Source organism: Larimichthys crocea, chromosome VII (genome assembly GCF_000972845.2).
Source record: "Larimichthys crocea isolate SSNF chromosome VII, L_crocea_2.0, whole genome shotgun sequence".
NCBI classification, from domain to species: domain Eukaryota; kingdom Metazoa; phylum Chordata; class Actinopteri; family Sciaenidae; genus Larimichthys; species Larimichthys crocea.
The window spans coordinates 6,945,778-6,963,418 of NC_040017.1; the positions used below are offsets into that span (position 1 = coordinate 6,945,778).

General features: G+C 44.4%; 1 protein-coding gene across 4 annotated transcripts in view; it reads right to left on the bottom strand.

Annotated features, from left to right (window-relative positions):
* Positions 1-17,641, bottom strand: part of epha4l (eph receptor A4, like) — a 52,571-nt gene that overhangs the window by 22,980 nt on the left and 11,950 nt on the right. For all 4 annotated transcript variants that reach the window (XM_019256267.2, XM_019256266.2, XM_019256265.2 and 1 more), the window contains exons 4-5: positions 6,759-6,914; positions 292-627 (exon numbers count right to left, since the gene is read on the bottom strand). In XM_019256267.2, the coding sequence (XP_019111812.1) occupies positions 292-627; positions 6,759-6,914 (492 nt within the window). The remainder of the gene's footprint in view (positions 1-291; positions 628-6,758; positions 6,915-17,641) is intronic.

Here is a 17,641-nt window from a genome sequence, read left to right on the forward strand (position 1 = left end):
TGCATAAAAACATATAATTTGCAGTGTTTCACTGGGCTCCACCATTACATATTCAGTAGGATTAAAAATATATTGGTATGTCAATATATTGGGCCAATCAGAGTTGCTCTCTTCCAGTCAGATCGACATAACACTTATTTATTCTTCAATAATTCGATGCTACACCCATGGGAAGCCTTTAAGGACTTCAGCACTGGTGTCATGAAATCTGTCTTGGTGATGACTTTCTTTAACTTTCCATTAACCCAGTCTGAATCACCTGCCAATTTAAGCCATGACTGGTTGTCTTACCGGCCTGGTTGGTGGTGACAGTCACAGACACGGCCTGTTCGGGCCCAGGGCTCTGAGGCGAGACTCCGTTCACCGCCCACACCTCAAAGGTGTAGTTGGTGTGGGCCTGCAGCTCATTGATGGACACCCTCGTTCCCTTCAAGCTCAGCTGCTGGGGGCTGAAGTGGATGCCGTTACCGCAGGGCTGACAGCGCCGGCCGTCCGGTCCGCAGCGCTTACACACCACGTTGTATGTCAAGTCCTGACGTCCTCCGGAGCTCCGGGGTGGGCTCCACTCCAGGTTTACAGAGGTCTCGTTCACATTAGAGATGAGGTGGACAGGCGCCGACGGAGGGCCTGTGGAGAAGGAAGAAAGAGTTGATGTCATTACCAGCGGTGGTTGGAAGCCAAATACTAAGCAGGCACAGGAGTTACACTAATATTTATTGTGGTTACAGTTGAAAAATGGAGTAGAAAGAGAATCCAGTGAAGCAGTCTTTAAAAATAGAATACAATAAATTGATGATTGTAATATTGACAATAAGCATTTGGTGAATAGCTCACAGAAAGCCTCCACTGGGCCAGGTAATTGATTCTTTCCATACATACGTATAACAAAAATCTAAATGTGTAATTGACTGGGTTGTCCCTTTATTGAGAGCTGAGGCTTCTTGAATTCCCTTTTAATGTCCTGCCCATTACAGCGAGGGAGGCTCCAATTTCACCTCAGTTAATTCAGCACGTTAACTGAAATCCAATAGCCCAGCAGATTTCTTTCCCATTCATATGTCGAATCAGCTGGAGGTGGCAGAGCGCCCGGGTCCGCTGCTAACACTGGGGCTTTATGGCACCCACTTAATAACTTTGCAAGACAAAGTTTGCTTTGGACCCTGTTATTAAGTTCTTGCTTTGATGTAAGGTCGCTGTAGTTTTATAAGGGGAGCAGCTCCACAGACATGTGACACAAACTGCCCCACTCATCAATCCCAATTTACATCTCAACTCTATTGTAATTAATGTGTTTTTTTGCGTTGCTTTCAAACATAAGCGACGGTAATTGACTTAACTCTCTCTCTCTCTCTCTCTCTCTCTCTGACTAATGAAGCGCACGCGAGCAGGCTGGGGGGATCGATGCAGGGTGAAATATGAAAGCTAGTCAGTCCACAGACGAATCATTTCACGACGGAAATTAATTATCAGTGTTATTTTTGGAGGAGCAGTGTGGCAATGAGTGATTTCACAAAGACACTGAGAGCAGCAGAGGGGACAGTGTGTATGAGAGAGTGTGCCCCAAGGAGGAGAAAGTGCGGTTTTGGTGCACGAGTGTTGCCGCATTAATGGAGACATGGAAGTACAATTTCTTTCCCCGTGATGCATGAGTCTCTTCGCAAGATGCTCATAGTTGGAGCATTAGTCTGGCAGATAGTGGTGAATGAGCAAATGCGGAGGGGAAGCTGAGATGGAGGAAGGACAGAAGGAGAACACAAACACCGTCTGTTCGTCCAGGAAGCAGAAAACCACTGATTAGTATGGAAGGAGCAGGCTTGGACGCGCAGACAAGTGACAGAAATGGACGGTGGTGGGTGAGGAGGTGTCTCTGTTGACTGAAAAAGGGTCACTAACAGCACAAGGCACAGGCAGTGCAATGAAAGGATCCAGGGTAGACTGTGTTAATAATAGCATCACTTAAACTTCCGCTTTCCATGAAAACCTATTAATAAATCCTCATTAAAAACTATGATAAAGCACCCCCCACCCTCCCATTTTCACCGTTTTTTCCCCCCTCCTCACCCACTTTTCCTCCCTCGCTCTTTCGCCTCATTCTCTGCGTTCGCTCCTCAGACAATGGGAACAAGTTACAGATGGGGTTTCTAAATTGAGGTGCCTACACCCAACCATCATTATAATAGTGTCTTTGTCAGTGTGCTAGGTTCAACTAACCTCTACACATGCTTTCGATAGCCAATAATGTGCTGTCTGCAATACACTGTAAAGCTATTACTCGGCTGTTATCTGGACTTATGGCGCCATAAACTTAGCGAGACAAAGGTAATATTAATGTTTCCAGTCAGTGTCTGAGAATGCGTGTGCTCTTGTTCTTTTGCTCACAGGGATACAAAAACTGTCCTCACCACTGAAGAAATTTCTGACTTGCAGGCGTAAATAAAGGAGGTTTAGGGAGCAATAGTTTGACATTTGCTTGCTTGCTTTTATTTGCCGTGAATCAGATGAGAAGATCAACACCTTCTCAGATCAACATCTGTACCATAACTATGGAGTTGGAGCCAGGAGACATTAGCTTAGCATAGCATGAAGACTGAAAGCAATGGGCTCCACACTTCACGCATAAACAGTTTCATATTTAGCATATGACCCCCCCCCCCTCCTGCATTCCATACTTATACACACACGCACACACACACACACACACACACAAAAAACTACCTTTGGCTGTACCTGTCGCTTTCCCAGAATGCACCGGTGGGAGCAAGGGAGCGTGGGAGAGCCGTCGGCTGTGACTGACACCCGGTAATTAATCCTGGGAGAGAGAACGACGGGGGGAGACGGGAACGCAACACTCACACAACCTCCGTACAACGTAAAGCTCAACATGGCCTTAAAAAATTCACACTCCTTACGGGTGGAATCCAGGGGGAGAAAGTTTCTCCTGAAGAAAGTTGGCGATTTTCTTTTTCCTCTTCCTCTCCGTTTCCATCCATTTACAGCTTCGCGATTTGCTCGGAGCCTTATTTCGTTCTTTCCCGCTGCTCCTTCACTCCCATCCCATCCCATCCCATCCCGTCTCCTCCTTCTTCTTTAATCTGTCTTTCTCATTTTAACTCCACTCCCATTCTCCATCTTTCCTCTCTGCATGCTCCCACCCTCTGCTTCTTCTCCTCCTCCTTTTATCCCTCTCTCCTTCTGTCGCTTTCTATCAGTAGTTGTTAGCCGAGTGTTAGGCAGGGCCGAGGTAGAGAGCAGGCTAAATTGGCCGGAACATCGACCCCGCTATTACCATCCGGCTGGGTTCATTCAATGCCCCCCTCGAGTCCTCTGCGATCCACGTTCATTCCTCACTTTCCTCACATCTTTCCCTCTTCCTCTTCCGCCACACCACTAAGAAAACTGGGGAAAATCTGAGAAACACATCAAGGGCCAAGAGAAACCCCAAAATGGAGAACAACCCCTCCTTATGACCTGAACACAGTGGAGCAACCAGATCCCACGGGTGTCTGTCCCTGGTCCTCATTACCACACCACAGGGCGTATGTGTGTGTATTTATACTCACCAACATGTGTATTGACTATTTTGCACTGAACATAGTTTGATGTTTTATACTAAACTTCATATGAAGTGATTAAGCAGCAAATTATGTTTAGTGGATGTTTTCTACCTGTTGAATAATTTATTGTTGTATGTCAGACTATAAGGACTTACAATTCTAAAGAAAACTTAAATATTAACTTTATTCTAAAAGTTGTGGATCCTAAGAAAAAATAAACACAACTTTAACTATGTGGCATTTGTCAAAGCACAGCTACAAAAGTGGTCTACAAAGAAGTATAAAAACAGCAGCGAGAACAAAAGTAAAATAAAGTAGACACCAGAAACACCAGAAAACACAAAAGCCAAAAATGAGGAAAATAAAAATAAACCACAAAAAACTGCTAGAGAAATGTAACAGCAAAGAAGAAAAGTAATATAACTAATTTATCCTGCCAGGGTTCCTCAGGCAGATTGATCCAAAGTGTGGGAGGCAAGTGATTTGATTGTGTCTTGTTTCTAATCTGGAAAGCGAGTGTTTTCATCAAATATATCACCAAAAGAACAATTGTTCCAAAAGAGCAAAGATGCATGAAAGAGAGCTGACAGATAAAATACAGAAGGAGTAACAGACCTGTGTACAAATAGTCACACAACATCCACTTTTAATCATCATCTTGCATCGCTAGACTCCAAGCTAAGAGAGGGGAAAAGCGTTTTCAATTATCCGTACACACACACACACACACACACACACACACACACACACACACACACACATACCTTCATCTGCTCTGTTCGTGACTCTGAGTGGGTTTTGAGAAAAAAAGAGAGTGAGAACACGAGAGTGAAAACAAAATGTGGATGACGAGGGATGTGTGAGTGACAGCTGTAATTACAGAGCTGTAACATGTGGGTGAGAAGTAAAAAAAAAAAATGCATGAGGAAGGAAAACAGCAGACGACAGACAGGGTGAGAGTTCAAAGATCAAATGTTGACCGGCTGACGAGGCAGGAGCAAAGGTCGGTGAGAGAGTCTAGCTAATGTTCAGTTCCTAACGTAGCGGAGACGGAAGACAAGGATCCAATAAAATAAGCCGAATAATGAGCTTTGACAGCTGTTGCTTGCAGCAGCCATGCTCAAATGCCACACTGACTAACAGGACAACAGTGATGGGCTCCGAGCTCATTCATTAAAAGAGTAAATCGATATATTAGTGACGTGACAAAACAGTCGTAGGCTTATATTTTAATTTTCACTAACAATAATAATAATTGGTGGATTTATTAAAACTAGTTTGTCGTCAGTGTTTTTTAAATATAAATTATAATAACAAATATTATAACATTATAAAAATAATCAGGTGAAATTTGCATAAAACAGCTTTTAATTATGTTATGACTAATCAGAGAATATGCAGTACAAATTGGTTGCTATGATTGGTTAATTCGTTTATGATCCCTATTTATTGGTTATGAAGATCAGGGCAACACATTGCTGTAGGGCTGCAAATAAGAATTTTATTTATGGACTCGTAAATTTAAATAATTCATGAACTATAGAACATTAGAAAACTGTGAAACATGCCCATCACACCACTTTAAGGTGATGCCTGGTCAACTCTTTAAGTCTGAAACTTAAAGATATTCAATTTATTTTTAATGTAAGACAAGAAAAAGCAGCAAATTCTTTCATTTAAACCATTAAGTATTTGGCATTCTTGCTTGAAATGATCAATCCACTATCAAACTTGTTGCCTGTTCGCTGGACTCAATTAAGCAGCTAGCCATTACAGCTCTACAGTATTGTTGTTCCATTGTGTCCAAAGAGTTTCGATTAAGAAACTTTCAAAATCTTTTCTATTTGCTGGTTCCAGGAAACTCTTTCAATATTTCATGACACTTGGAGAAGCAAAAACAACTCAGCAATCAGCACCAATGACGTGGCCAAAATCTATCAATCAAATGTCTTGCATATTCAGTATTTTGCTCATATTCTTGATGAGGAAAATATGCCACAATAAAATATTGTTTATGGTCTTTTACAGATACCACACGGTGAGGGAGTAATTAAAGGCCGTCCAGTTTTGTTGCTGCTTAGACGGTTAAGTGTTATGTAGGAGGAGTTCGTCTGATCTGATAAATTGTTTTTGCTGAGTGATGAATCCACAGGAACTCGACAGATCATTCAGGCCAAATGGCAACTGTGAGTTAAGCAACTTAACAGATGTTTTTCTTGTTAAAATTGTTTTATGACACATGATCGCTCATACACAAGCTTCTGTTATATCTAAGCATGAGTGCTGTTGTTTTTCTGGGAAATAAGAGTGTGTGTGTCACATGTTTTTTTTGTTCTCTGTGTATATTTCATTATGAACTCCCGGGTTCATGACTCAGACAGAGGAATGAGGTCTAAAAAAAGAAAAGGTGTCATTAGGCTGCATAATATTTGTTATCACAATCAGAGTGAGTCAAGGGGAAGAATTAGAAGAACCAGATTCACCACTAGTTGACTCATAGAACTGGATGAACCAAAGTGAGGAAAATAAAACACTAAACCTTCGTCAACTTGATGCATTTTTGTGTTTTCCTCCTCCTTGGCACCTTTCTCTATCACAGCACATCTTATTCATTCCCTGCATACAGTTCCAGCTTTCCATCTACCCTTGTTTTTTCCACCTTTTTCCGTCACCTCCCACCGTCTCCGCTAACATTTTATCTCTATTTGTCTTTCTCTATCGTTCTCGCCCTCGTCTGCTCTTTTGCAGTCTCTCCGCGGAAGACTGAATCGGGGATGCAGCGGTTTATACCCTCATTAGTTCTCTGTCACCATGACTGATCACTAAGTACCACCTGGAATCAAAAGACACCTATTAAACCAGCAGCCGCCTGCTTTATTTGTGTGCAGAAAGACTGTCTGTGTGCGAGGGGGTAATTTGGGTTGACATTGCATTAGAGAGAAAGAGAGAGAGAGAGAGAGAGAGAGAGACAGAGACAGAGACAGAGAGACAGACAGAATCCATGACCATGTTTAGGCAAAAGCACTCTGTTTATGTGTTAGGTGTTCTTTCCATAACAGTATCAGGTTACTAATAAAGTATACAGCAGCATGCTTAGTGAGATTGTTTGTGAATCACCGTAAATCACAGCCTGTCACGGCTTCCTGGTCAAATATAACTTATGTATTACACTGTACAGTATGCATTACATGTGGTTGTACTTACGGCTGCAGGGCATGGACGCCGGGTCTGTTTCAGAGCGGAAGTATCCCTTGTCGCAGACGCAGGAGGTGGATCCCTCCCTGACGGAGTAGCTGTGGAGCGGACACTTGGAACAGGAGCCATCGGTGGCCAGAGCACGGTAGTAACCGATCTTACAGGCTGAAAGAAGACAAGGACACAGCGGAGGTCTGGTTAGATGTGACGTCAACGTGCAACATAGGCTGGGTATTGCTTTAAACTGAAATATGATATAAAGCTATTTGATGCTAGACAGAAGCTAGCAGCTGTATACTTAGGCACTGGTGCTTTGAGCTAAATGCTAACATCAGCATGCAAATATGCGCACAAAGATAATAATGTTGTTTAGCAGGTTTAATATAGTTCTAACCATCTTAGCTTTGGGTGTGTTAGGGTTAGGGTTGGGGTCAGGGTCTTTTGCTCATTGCCTGCTGGTAGCACTATATGGAAAGTCACTGAATCAGTCATAGGGATGCATCCTCTGAGGACCATGAAGCAAGTAGTTTAGTCCAAAGTGGCTGAGCAAGAAACCAAGGCTGCCATCTCTGATAAAAATCGATTTGGATCCTACGTCCAGAATAAGTATCATAAACAAAGTTGTTTTGGCAATAAAGGGGATGTTGCCATAGCATTGCACTTGACATCATATAATTGTTTCCCAATGGAAGAGAAGACGAGAACTCTGTGATCATGCCCATTTCCCCCCCAATTAGCAGCAAGAAAACAATATGTTGCCTTCAGGCTTCTGCTTCTTTCCCCAATCCTCCCTGCCTTTGTCTTCATTTTCCATCTTCAATCTTTTCTTCCCCTTTCTCACGAACCTCCATTCTATTATCAAAAACAACAGAACAGGAGTAAAGGGCGCTATTTCCTCTGACAAAAAAGGGAAGATCAAATAACTACCTCTTGTCTTTCTCACAAATTTAAGCTATGCTCTATTGGCAAGATTTGAAGCCACAATGAAACCAGAGCCATTGGCATTTCAGACCATTTAACAAACAAATGCCACCACGCTTGGCACGGCAGGAGCTCTGTTACTCTCACAAGGCTGTTTTCACTCTGTGAGGCCTGACACCCACATACACAGACACCTACGCACACACACCTCAGTCTGAAATGGTAACCTAAGTGACACTTTTCTTACTTTTGGCGACAGTGCTCGCCTTTCTTTTGAGTGACAGTTTGATTGGAGGGCTCGTGTTTCAAGGAGTTTCTCCCTCATCTATCCGTTTCTATAATGGCCGGGGAAGCCTAGCGGGGTTACATTTCACCCTCTGAGCGCTGAACCAGAAGAGGAGGACAAAAGAACAATTCTCTGAGAGGTGCGGCGCAGACAGTCGTGACACCGATTGGACCAAATAACCTGTCAATCAATGAGGCTGCCGTGTGCTTGGCAGTGGGCGGTGAATGGTATTGGGGCCGGAGGGTCAGTGGTTTGGGTTTTGGTAGAGTGGGTGGTGTGTGCGACTGTTCCTGTGTGTGTGTCTGTCTGTCTTGTTATGATGTAAAAAGACCCATTGGAGACAGATGGGTAAATTCATACCCTGTATAAATCAGATAATTACACACTTATACTCTGCAGGGGTAAAGCGATCCCCCCCCTGCACACACACACACACATAAAAACACATTGCGTCTCGCCGTCTTCACAAGCATATGCAAAACCCAGATCTAAAAGTGCATTTTGAAAGGCATGGATTTCAATGCCACAGTCATAAATACATCAGGGGATCATACATACAAAAGAACAGTCACATAAACAAACTCCCACATGTGTTCACCACACTAGAAATCAAATCAGTGTCTATCCACATGCACCGCAGCAAGGAGGAAGTCCATCCTCCAACAAAAACACACATTCCACCAACCGCCCGACACGCTCACACATACACACAGAAAAGGAAATCCACAAACCCCCTAAAATACTGGGAAAACCCTCTCTTGGAGGCGTAATAAAGTCAGACTCTTTGCCCCACAGCCGCTTTTCTCTTGCAGCTGAATCAGCGTAGCGTGGCATTAGCCGAGCCGGGATAGCTGCTACCTGCCGAGCCATTATTTTCCCCCGTTCCCACTCAGTCAATCAGGACTAAATCCCTGCCGCTTCACTCGCTAACGCTAAGCTAAGGGTCCCTTTGATTGTAGCCTGCAGGGGTGCGTGAAGCCTCCGTTTCTTTTCTTCAAAAGATTAAGTCGGGAGGCGCTTTGTGTTATCTCTCTATCTTTATAGCAATCTTTCAACGCCTAGTCTCATCATTAGAGACAGAAGGACACTGGGATTTGGGGGTATTGTTTAAGAGGCTGTGACCGCTTCAGGTGACCAAAAACACAAAGGTTGCTGTTAGGGTTTGTACGTGTGCGCTGACCAGGAAAGTGTCTTGAGTTGAGAGTGGGGTCAACCAACTGTTTGAGACAGTGCCCCATCACTAAAAGCTGGAGAGAGAGTTAATTGAGTCCTATGCTTCACAGCCTTTTGGATCTGACCCTCTTTAAAGAGACACAAGCTAAGAGCAGACTACCTCAAACTGTGCACGGTTGATGAGTTTTTCGCTCATCAATTATGAAGCTGTCCCAGGCTGACCCAAGACTCCCCACAACTCCAAATCCCTGTTTGCCATAGACATGCTCTGGCATCTCAATCTGGGGTTTGAAACTTCTGCGTTTCAGAAATGATGTTTGAAAAAGTGATGTCAACATATGAGGGCTTGTTTATAGCAGCTACTGCCCTGCAGAAAGGAACAGTCAAGGGAAAAGAGAAGTCGATATCCAAGTTAAGCTGGGGAATTTGCTTCCTATTAGGAGTGTGAGTGTGTGTGTGTGTGAGTGTGTGTGGGTGTGTGTGTGTGTGTCAAGGAAGAGACCGCAGTAGTGGGTGGTCCAAGAGACCGTGGCTTCAGAGAGGAATCTCCCTTAAGACTTGTTGGATTTATCACTGTCCGGACCAACCATGGCAAACCCACACGCAGATGCAAATACAGACACACATGAACACACATGTATTTAGTTTTTATGAGATCTGAGCTGAGAAGCTCTCATCATATCCTCTCATAGAGCTAACCCAATTTTTTTCCACCCTATCTTTTTTATACTGTCTCCTTTTTTTTCGGCCAGTCGCTCTCTAACTCCCCTATATTATTTCTAAACTCTCCTTCGCCCTCTATCTCTCTCCCACTCTCCTAGGCTTTCTCTCGGCAGGCCTCCTTTCAGACAGAGAGGGGTTTGTCAGGTGCCAAATCCCTGAGCTGAGAGATCAAAGGCAGACAAAGAGACTGGTGACTTACTGTTCCATTCTGGAAAGGCAAAAAATGGAATCCCTCATAGACCAGGACATCGCATTCTTCCCCCCTTTTCTCCCCCAGCAGCTCTTTCACTCATTCAATCCTCCTCTCTGGCTTTAGTCTTTTTTTCCCTTTTGTCAGTCTTTCCCCCGCCCCATCCCCATCCCTGTTGTCTCTAAGCTAAAAGCACGTTTGGAGGAAAGGGGGCAATGAGGGTGGAGGGAGAGGATTGTGGGAGTTAATGAGTAGTTTTGTCCGTGTGGTGGGGATTCTGCTGGCTGAATTGGTCGCACCGCGTGAGGGGAGGGGAAAACGGGAACTTCTGTTCGAGACAAAACCATCGACGCAGCCATCTGCAAAAAATAGCTGTGTACAAAAGCTAATGATACAATGATAGCTACCCACACGCGAGCCAACTAAAGCCCAGCTAAGTTTTCCTCTGAGTGGTAACAACCTACACGCCAGGCTTTTAACAGCCATAGATGCTCCCTATACCGCGGCCAAATAAAACCACATCTACCCACATATCCACCCACTGCAGCCCACCTTGAGTGACCCGCATGCAAAGCCTGATAGGCAAGCTATTCTACAGCCTACACAACAAAAGTATCCAATACACTGGGGACTGAAAGCATGAGAGCAAACTTGCGCTACAATAGCCTTCCAAAAGCCCCAGGAATATAACACCCAGCACACGGCTCACTATAACTAGGCCTGCCCAGGCAGAACAATCGGCTCTCTTATAATCAAAAAAGAGAATTAAGTTTAAACTACAGCATTTTCCCTCCTTTCAAGGCCGCGTTTTATCTTCTTTGGGTGATGAAAACTCAGTCGGTCTTTTTTAGTCATAACAGACAGTGAGCGCTCTTCAGAGGAGCAGTCTGAGGCGTCCTCACAAAGCTGCTCTTTCAAAAAACCAAGCGATCATCTTTCAGGACCTGAGGGCAAGGAGAGTCTCTCCTTCTCCTGCACCTTGAGGAGCCAGCGATCTCTATTCAACCTGCCTCTCTGACATATCCCTCTGCCTTTGTGTCTCTTCTCTTTTTTTCTCTCTCTCTCTCTCTTTTTCTCCCTGTGGAAAGCAGTTTGTTGCTCCAGTGAGACTCCTGCTTTGTGCACCCCCTGGCAGCAGTCCTGAGCTGGATTTAAAAAAAACAACAACAACAACATTCACTCCTGGGTGGATATACTGTCTTATTCCAACCAGACATGGATACAGATAATAAAAAAACATCCACATCAATACACCTGAGCCACTGGCATATTAGCAGGGATAACTAGCTGCTGACCGTTAGCATCTGTCACTGGAACAGCAGGAGAGTGGAGCAGGTTAACTCATTAATTCCGTCACTGTGGGGTTATTAATTACCTCCGGCCCTGACGGCGACACACAGCCACACGGCCGGCGGAACCCATCAGCGTGATGGATGAGGGACACACGGCCACTGAAACTGATCATCATGATTGATGATATACACTCGTCACACATCTTGACCTTGACCTACAGGGGGAAAGGTCCCGTACGAGCGGTACCATCCTTTAAAATGCAAAACCGATAAAAAAGTCGGCTAGTGACATCTGGGCTGACATCCTTACTGGTGTTAATGAAGGCTAAGAACAAAAGGCAGCGAGGCTAATGATGTTAATAACACACAAGCCAACCTCGCTGACAATCACTGCAGCTTTTGCTAATGGTGGCCGGTGCCAGGTTGACAGGGGTTTCTAGCAGTTTGTCTGTCAAATGCCGAATGATTTATAACTTTATTTTTTTTCAGCAGCGCCAATCCATCATATAAGAGCCACCCACGACACTGCCCTAATTAAAATGTCTGTACCTGACACATAGGGGCACCAGCCAAAGGAGTAGAAGAGCAAAGCACGCTGCAAAACATGAAAACTACAACAAAAGTAAAGCCTGAGAGCCAAAAATGGTAATGTTAACAAAGCCATCAAAGAACTTCAGGGCAATCAACTCTCACTTTAAGCTGATTTCTTGCAATTTGATTCAAATTCAACATCATAGTTCATCAATGTGTTAATTTGCAGTATTTTATATGTTCGGAACTGTTTTTAGTTTCCCAATGAAAGCCTAACAACAAAGTTTCTGTTAATATTAACGAACCACTTCCTGCTCCAATACGGAGCAAGAATGCACTGTGGTGCCACCTGTATTGTTCCTGTTTGGACTGCATAATCGTGAAAACTTGAATTATTGTTCTGAAGACTTCCTGGGGTCAAGATCTCTGCGTTCTTATTGACACGTAGGCCTCAACTTCCCCCCTAATTCCTCTCGCCTGGCCTTAAGGTGGAATATTAGCACAATGGTTATATCGCAAAAATCTAAAGTATTCCACCCAGCCACTTCAGAATGCAGGAGACCACTCCTTAGAAAAGAGACCGGGGTACTGAAGGTGAATGTGAGGGAAAGAATGAGACACTAAAAAGAAGGAAATGGACAGAACAGGGGGAGCTACAGGCAGCAAACAGATCCATCTTTGTTTGGTGGAACACTGTTTGACTTGGCTACGTTGGGGTGGGGGCCACTCAGATTCCACTTTTGCACACATGCCAGGTCCGCAAGGGTGGCACCACCCAAAGCCGGGCATAGCGCCAAACCCACTAAGGACCTTTTGTGACATAAGATTTGCACAGCAGGTGGGTAATGGAGTATAATTCAAGGCAAACAAGACAGAGATATATATACACAAGCAGAGGCTTATAAACCTCTGCACACCTGCACGCTCTCAGGTATGCACAATAAGCCCTTCAAAAGCCCTCTGGACTACGTGGATGCACTTCGCAATGCCATGCGAACATGCATGCAAATACACACACACACACACACACATTCACCAAAGGTAAGCACAGAGGACACAAGCACAGCAGGGACGACAAGAGGTAAACAAACTCAGTCAAGGTATTGTCTTGGTCCGATTTCCCCAAGGTCTCCAGGGGCCGGAGTCTAATGTTGGACATGTGTGTGCGTCTGCATATGTGTGTGTGTGAGCAGGCACTGTATCTAGCATGTTTTCCGTTACATTGTTTACGATGAAAAGAGCTGCATTTCAATTCAGTTATGAAAAAAGAGAGGTGGGAGGTGGGGGAGTATGCTAATGTTGTTGTGCGAGGGGACACTCACATCGGCGCACACCGCTAAACAATCGGGAGAGCCAAACTATTCTACTCGCGGTGAGGCAAAGAGAATGGGGCAGGAAAAGGGAGGATGTGTATGGAGAACACACACAAACACACACCAAGAATAGGTGAAGGGGAAGAGGAAGCGATAGGGAAGCAGTCTCAATGGGGCCTTATATCCAAATCTGTAAACAAGTGTAAACCACGTGTCACTCTGTAGGACAAATACATAACAAATCACTGAAAATTCCCCAGAATGCAAGACTGAGAATACAATAGTTTTGTCAAGTTAATACGTGTTAATTGTACTTTTAGCCATGGTTGCATAGCTTACGTCATATATCAGTATCATATTATATTTTTTGTGATGCAAGATTCAAAAGAAGTTTTGAGCTAATTTGAGTGCTGTAATAAACAGTATATCATAATATAATATCATAATATCATCCTGTGCTAAAGTTTTTACCTATAAACTGTTTCTAAACCTTAACCCAGATTAATAATTAATTAAGTGAAGATTTTGAAGTTAATTTAGCAACATTTAGTGTCTGTAATTTGATCAATTCTGTTAATCACCCCGCTATAAAAAGCCTCTCAAATATTCCCACCCTTTCTGACCAGCTTTCCACAGGGGTGCGACCTCAGGTGGCTACAATGGTGCTAGAAAATAGTTATATGCAAAGCTGTCTCAAATATACCTTATCACATGGCCTGGTATTCAGATAAATATGGAAACAAAACAGGTACACAGCCGCCTTCAGTTGGGGATTATTTAAAAGACAACTAGAATTATATGTTATTTAACCTTTAGCATAGAGAAAAAATGGGGCAGGCCCACAGCAACTCATGCATGGATGTGGCTATTGACCACGAAAGCTGGTTTAAATTGAGTTTTGGTGGCTCTTCTACAGCCCTGCACTCAAGTCAAATCAAAAAGCGAAGCACATTCAAACACACCTCAGATCCTCGGAGTGAACACACGTGTCAACACTTAAGTCCGCATGCAAAAACTTTAATTACCCAGTCGTCTGTGGTCTCTGGGGCAAATTTAACATCAACCTTGTCGCTTTCTCAGAAGCAGCGTGGTGGATTATGAGGAGGGGTTGGGAAGGGTCAACGTATGAGTGAAAAGGAAGGTATTTTTAGGTTGTTTGTTTAGGTAATCTACTTGTAGCTCCCAGACGACAGCCTGTCTGGGGCCTCAAAGCACCTTCTATTGTGCATGTGTGTGTGCGCGCGAGGGTGTGTGTCCCTGAGAAAACCGTGTGCGCCATCGTATCACTGCATTGTGTGTGGGAAGACGTGCAGTTATATGCACCGTGTGTGTGTGTGTGTGTGTGTCAGGGTACATAAAAACTTTCCTGGGTCACTAGTTCCTCAACAGCTCATGTCAGCCCAATGACGGTCTGCTGGTCTTCACTGTGGCTGTCACTGCTTTAACCTTTGACCTCTCCTGGTGTCACTCAGGCCTCACTCTCTCTAGACCACTTTCCCCTCCTCTCTCTCTCTCTCTCTCTCTCAAAACAGCATTGAGGTCAATGCTGTCATGGAAGTGATACCCCCTCCACCACCACTTCAACTTGAAACTACATCAGCTTCTGTTCGCATGGTATGGCTTTGCATAATGTGTGTGTGCATTCCAAAGTTAATAGCATATGTGTGTGTGTGTCCACAAACTTTGCCGTTGGCTGCATGCGTTGCCCTCCCTAACCCCGGGGCTAGTTGAACCTGGCCTTGCAGGGGGTGCTACAGGGTGTGTAACAGGAGCCTGGGGTTAATGGCTGCTGCTTAGACTGGGTTACTCTGCTAATGTGTAACGTTTTAGCTTTAGCTTTGATGTGAGGACAGACACGCAGGCACGGCGATGATGGGAAGAGGCAAACAAAGATTCAAATGCACAGCTAGCTTTGAAGTAAGTGTGTGGGCACTACTGGAAGAGGGCCAGAGAATCGAGTTTCTGGGTTATGTTTTTGTATTTCTTGGACTCTTCGCCTTCTTTCACTCCAAGTATGTCTACTGCGCTCTTCCTGCCTTTCCTCGTATCTCTCCTTATCTTTATGGTTTCTTTCACCACTTAGGGTGATGCTCCATATTTGGCAGCTTTGTCTGTGATTCAAGCAGCGCCCGGTGCCCTGCAGACCTGCCAGGAATGTGTTCATGACTTCCTTTATTCTCTCTACACACCAAACACAAAGGATATATATTGCAACAACACGTAGTTCGTCTTACTTAAATCACTTAAAAGATTATCCCCTTCCCTTTATGCTATAAACAGTTTTCACAGGGACTATTTCTTCAGTAGAAAGTAGTTCCAAGCCAGATGAACCAACCCTGTAATACACATGGGCTTTGATATTGACGGTAATATCAACCGCAGCTGCCAGAGGTTGTGACACGACCACACTGGGCTTGTTCAAAGAGCAATCACCGTCTGTACCCATACACCCCCCACTTCACCTTTCACATCTCCAGTCGTTTATCAGGCCCACTAGACAGGAGTCAATTCATCTTTCCCTCTCCACTCCACACACACTCCCTCTGTCACACACATTCATGTGCTCTATTTGGATGTCTACGTGCCTCTGTTTCATTTCCCGTCACTTCCTCTCTCTCATTCTTTATCCTCCTCGTCTTTTTCTCTCTCTTCATCTCTCTTCTTCCCCTCATATTCCTCCTTTCAAGGGATCACGTCTTCTTCTTTTTTTTCTTCCTCGCCTTCCAGCAGTATTTGACAGCTCGCTGCGGATCAGGGGGGGATCAAGGTTTCTAATCCCAAAGACGTGCCCTAGCACGGACACACCTCTGCCTTTGGCTGGAGATCTACAGCTTCAGCTCCCTCCAGTGTGGCGAGACCTCCACATCCCCAAATTACATTTCAGCACTCCCACAGAGAGGTTGCACCACACAGGCAACCCCATGGTGTGTTTGATACACATATAGTTTGCATGCCTGTGTGCATACACATGTATTCGCAGCAAGACGTCAGGCACCTGATCCTCTGGTTGTGGGCTGAAACAAGGGATAAATTTGCGTATGTGTGTTAAGGATTATGTAAAATGAGCAAAAGAGCTGCCAATGTAAATTCCCATTTGAAAGATTTCTTTCAAGGGAATAGTTCAGCGTTTTGGGGAATGTGCTGATTCGCTTTTCTTGTCGTGAGTTACAGAAGTTTGATACCACTTTCATGTTTGTATGCTAAATATGAAGCTAGAGCCAGCAGGTGGTTATCTTGGCTTTAGCATTACGACTGGGAGCAGGGGGAAACAGCCAGCCTGGTTCTGTCCAAAGGTAACAAAATCTGCCTACCGGCCCCTCCAATGCTTTCTAATTAACATGTTTTACAGGGTGTTATGTGCCAGACTTTCTCAGCCGGGCACAGTGATTTCTTGGAGGAACATGGTTCTGTGGACAGACAAACATAGTTTTCTCATACAAATACTTTCAACAATACTACATGTTTTAGTTATAGCCTTGGCTTGTGCTTAATCAACGAATCACATATTTTCTAATGCAGCTGTTCGTCTTTTGTAGCGATGATTCATCCTGAAGAGTTTTATGGTCATTCAAGCGTTGGAAGTGCTCCAAACTCATCTAACATTGTCTATGTAGGTAATGAACAGGACTACCCGAAATACCTCCTCCCACTTCGCAACACTATGCACTGACAGATGTCCTTGCAACAACAATTTTTCTTCCTACATAAAAATCGCACATTCTAAGTGTGTGTTTTTCCAAGGAGAATGAGCCAGTGTGCCATTCCCTCCACCAGCATGATTAGAAAAGGGGGATCTCAGCTCATTAAAATGGACACTATGTCCAGTCTCAGGGCACATCAGATTACAGAGCGGCTCTTTATTGCAAGGCTTTTTGTCATAACCCCTAACTGATTGCCACGGAGCAGTCTTTGATTTGGCCACTGAACTCTGCGCCCCCTGAGAAAAAGGATGATGACGAAAGAGAAGAAAAGACCACCTACTATCGCCCCGGCAGGATGGAGGGAGCTTAAGATAGAAATCAGCAAGAGAAAGAGAGAGCGAGAGATAAAAACATTTTCAAGGTGTTTGCAATCAGCCTCCTATTGTCACATACTGGGGGGGGGGGGGGGAGTTGGCCGTCCATCTGAGGAGCTGCAGGCCTGCTTTGTCTCCGGGCTCAGATAGCGCAACGCAATTGGAACGTTATTAGAAGTTTATGATACAGCATGTGATACGCCTGCTGCGACAGATGCACAGAATAAATATAGGACAGATAATGGTTCAGACACACACAAACTCTCTGTCTGTCCACACATACACACACCCATTCCTTGCGATCAGTAACACATTGGTACAGATCAAAGGGATTTCCGTGCAATGGTGAACCGACGGATGAAGTGTAGAAAAAGCATGGTTGCCAGACTGGAACTAAATCTCTTTCCACTTCACGTTCCCCCCCCGTGTTTTTTGTCTCTTTTTCTCT